General features: G+C 44.9%; 1 protein-coding gene across 2 annotated transcripts in view; it reads right to left on the bottom strand.

Moving 5' to 3' along the window:
- The window catches only part of ZC3H7A (zinc finger CCCH-type containing 7A), a 47,416-nt gene that overhangs the window by 30,484 nt on the left and 13,194 nt on the right, over positions 1 to 3,738 (bottom strand). The window contains exon 3 of one of the 2 annotated variants that reach the window (XM_021713124.1): positions 1,079 to 1,180. In XM_021713124.1, coding sequence (XP_021568799.1) covers positions 1,079 to 1,146 — 68 coding nt within the window. In that variant the 5' untranslated portion in view covers positions 1,147 to 1,180. Of the gene's footprint in view, positions 1 to 1,078; positions 1,346 to 3,738 lie in introns of those variants that run through there. The other variant, XM_021713123.1, reaches the window with a different exon arrangement.

The raw sequence follows: 3,738 nt of genomic DNA, 5'->3' as shown, positions 1-3,738 counted from the left end.
AAAAAAAAAAAAAAATTTATTGTAGAGATAAGGTCTTGCCAAGTTGCCCAGACTGGTCTCGAACCCCTGAGCTAAGGCAATCTACTCACTTCGCCTTGGCCTCCCAAAGTGCTGGGATTACAGGCTGAGCCAACAAGCCCGGCCCATAACTATTTTCTTAAGCATAACACTTTGCTACTATTCAAAGAAGGCTTGATTCTTCAAATGCCAAAGAAGGTTAAAAACAGTACCGAGCCACTAACAACATTTGACCCAATTTACTGCAGCATAGAAGAGAATGTCTCCTTCCCAGGAAGGAACAAGAAGGCCTTCCTGCCCAAACATGTTCGCTCAAACCACAGCTACTTTGTCACTGACATACTTTAAGAAGTCTAACTTAACACCAAGCTTCTTAACAGAAACGTCTGATGGCAAAATCCCTTGTGCCAATACATGTTTATTTTCAGTCACCTTTCACTCATCATCACTGCTCTTGTAAGAACAAATTCAAATTCCTCAGTCTAACATTTCGGGGGATATGTTTTAGCCCAAACATTTCGGGGGAAATTTTAGCCCAAAGTTAGCAACAGTAAGACCCACTTCAGAGCACAAGAATGCTCAAATGAACAAGAGAAAAAATACTGCTGGAATAGAAATCTGTAATTTTTAACCAAAATTAACAGGACATATTTTTTTTTTAGTTTTTAGTTGGAGTCTCACTCTGTCACCCAGACTGGAGTGCAGTGGCATGCTCCTGGCCACTGCAGCCTCAATCTGTTGGGCTCCGGCGATCCTTCTGCCTCAGCCTTCCAAGTAGCTGGAACTGCAGGCGTGCGCTACCACATCCGGCTAATGTTTTTTGATTTATTGCAGGGATGAGGTCTCACCAAGTTGCCCAGGCGGGTCTTGAACCTGTGGGCTCAGGCAATTCACTCACCTCGGCCTCCCAAAGCGTGGGATTACAGGCTGAGACACCAAGCCCAGCCTAACAGGACAATAATAAGTACAACTAAAGACTTCTTAATCTCTGCAAAATGTACAGCCACATAAAAGAAGTACTATGTGCCAAGAACACACAGGAGAACTCTGAAGCGCTTACTGTATGAACTGCAGTCCTTCCTTAATGTTCTGCTGCCTCTTCCTTCTCTCCTCGGACACACTGGACATGTTATCCCGTACATCCACTTTCTAAATGAGCAATCTGGAAAGAAACAGGCACAGGCACAGCGTTACACAAGGTGCCAGGGCTCCTGGGCTCCAATGAAAACATCCATCAACCAAGGCCTTGTCATACATCAATTGCAGACATATCCATCTCCAACTTGACTCTGGGGTCCTGGACGCCAGGGACCTATGTGACTCAGCTCTGGGGGCCCCTTGCTGTGTGAGTACATGGTTTTCATACTCTTTAAGGCTATGCAGCTCTGCAGATTTTGTGTGTCCTTCCTAAACACTCTCCAAGAAAAAGTCATCTCTTCCTTCTCTTCGCTGCTTGAGCTGCAGGTGTTGTTTCTCCCCTGTCTACACACACCTAAGCTGCCAACAGAACAGTCCCAGCCTTGTTTCTGGAAGCTCTCCAGAAAGAAAAGGGTCTCACATCTGTTTGCCTCCGAGGGAGTCTGACTTCCTTGTAAGTCGAGGCTTAACCTGATACACACCGTTATACAAACTTCTGAAATATCTTTGTTGATATAACTGACAGAATAATGATCTAAATAACATTACTCCAATGGGAATTTTCTGGGTATGAAGATGTTATCGTCAACATAACACCTGTGAGTACCAACACTCGTTAGTTTGTTGGTATCTACCCCAACTGATCAGTGTTCACTCTAAGTTCAAGGAGGGACACAGAGGAGAGACCTGTGATGAAATGTCACCTCCTCAGGTTCTAAACTAGGGTTTCCAGCCTTAGCATCCGGGATAAGTTAATCCCTGGTGGCAGGGGCTGTCCCGTGCACTGCAGGATGGGATAGTATCTCCACAGCAGCTATGGCCACAGCAGCTCACTTACCCCAACCAGCCAGTTGTGACAACCAAAACGTCTCCAGGTATTGGTAATGAGGGGGCCACAATCACCCCCAGTTGAGAACTGAGACTTATAACTAAGATGACATCTTCTCACATAAACTGTGTATTTGGATCTGGGTGACAGAAAGGGAAATACCACCTAAGTTTCAAGTACATAGCTGATGTGTTTTAGTTTCATTATTGCTTGCCATTTGCTGTTTTATTTATTTTTTATTTTTTAGAGTCTCACTCTTGTTACACAGGCTGGAGTGCAGCGGCATGATCACGGCCACTGCAGCCTCCAGTTGCTGGACTTGGGCAATCCTTCCGCATTAGCCTTCCAAGTACCTGGAACTACAGATGCATGCCACTATGTCTGGATAGTTTTTGTGATGTATTGTAGAGAAGAGGTCTCACCAAGTTGCCCAGGCAGGTCTCGAACCCGCGGCTCAGGCAATCCTGTTGCCTCAGTCTCCCAAAGTGCTGGGATTACAGGCTGAGAAACCATGACTGGCCCATTTTATTTTTAAATCTACCTTTTTTAGGGTAGGACAGGGCTTGGGACAGGGGTTAGAATGCCTCAAGGTCAGTAACTCGCGCTCTAATTCCTTTCATTCTTTCAATACTGCCAGTCTCTTATTCTTAAAGCTGGCACTTCACTCAAGAGTTTATATGGGAAAGGATATGGTGTCGGACACTTACATTAATACTCCAGCAACTAAAAAAAGGGGGTCAGGAGGCAGGGCTGAAGCAGCACAACGATGTGACTATGGGGGAGAATCCAGGGGCTCTGCATGACATTCTCCACTCTGCATGGATTTGAAACATTCCCAAATACAAAGGTTAAAAAGTCCACGACACTAGCATAAAATGGCACTATTTCTGGAATGTGCTTTCAAAATAGTTTAGCCAAAAGGGGGGTGGATGGGTGGAAATGAAACAGGAATGCCAAAAATACAGAGAAGGGCTCCGGCTGGCTGGGGGTGGAAGCTCATTCTATCCTTTTACTTCCTTGGATATGCTGGGCCATCTCCTTCATAAAAGTTGTTTGTTTTTTAAAATTCATACTTGTAGGCCGGGTGCGGTGGCTCAAGCCTATAGTCCCAGCACTGTGGGAGGCTGAGGTGGGAAGATTGTCTGAGCCCACGAGTCCAAGACCAGCCCGGGCAACTTGGCAAGTTAATAAAAAATTAGCCGAGTGTGGTAGCGAACACCTATAGTTCCGGTTACTTGGAAGACTGAGGTGGAAGGATTGCCTGAGCCCAACAGATCGAGGTTGCAGTGGCCGTGAGCGTGCCATTGCACTCCAGCCTGGGTGACAGAGTGAGACTCCAACTTAAAAAAAAAAATGCATACTTGTATGAAGAAAGGTATTTAAGGAGGCACTATTTGTAAGAAAAAAATAAATAAAAAATTAACTTGATGTCTATCAAAAAGGAAATGGCTGAATAAACTGTGCTGGGGGAAAGCCGAGGTCTAAGACTGTCCATATTTTGACCCATTTTTTAAAAAGTGAGGTTAAGTGTATGCACACCTGTGTGCTGGTGTAGACATGTATAGCTCCAGGGATCACAGGAAACAGCAGCAGCAGTGAAAGCTGGGGCGGGGGTGGGGGGAATGGAGAGGTTTGCACAACTGTGTCTTTCACTTTCTACCTGCAAACATTTCTATTTTTTAGCCATGTCAATAAACTGTCTCTGGACAAAAATTAAAGTTTTTTTTTTTTTTTTTTTGAGTTGGGGTCTCACT

The sequence above is a fragment of the Carlito syrichta genome, unplaced genomic scaffold (genome assembly GCF_000164805.1).
Source record: "Carlito syrichta isolate Samal-C Ts95f unplaced genomic scaffold, Tarsius_syrichta-2.0.1 Scaffold304255, whole genome shotgun sequence".
NCBI lineage: Eukaryota > Metazoa > Chordata > Mammalia > Primates > Tarsiidae > Carlito > Carlito syrichta.
The sequence above is the reverse complement of the archived record's forward strand: the minus strand, read 5'-3'. Positions and strand labels throughout refer to the sequence as shown.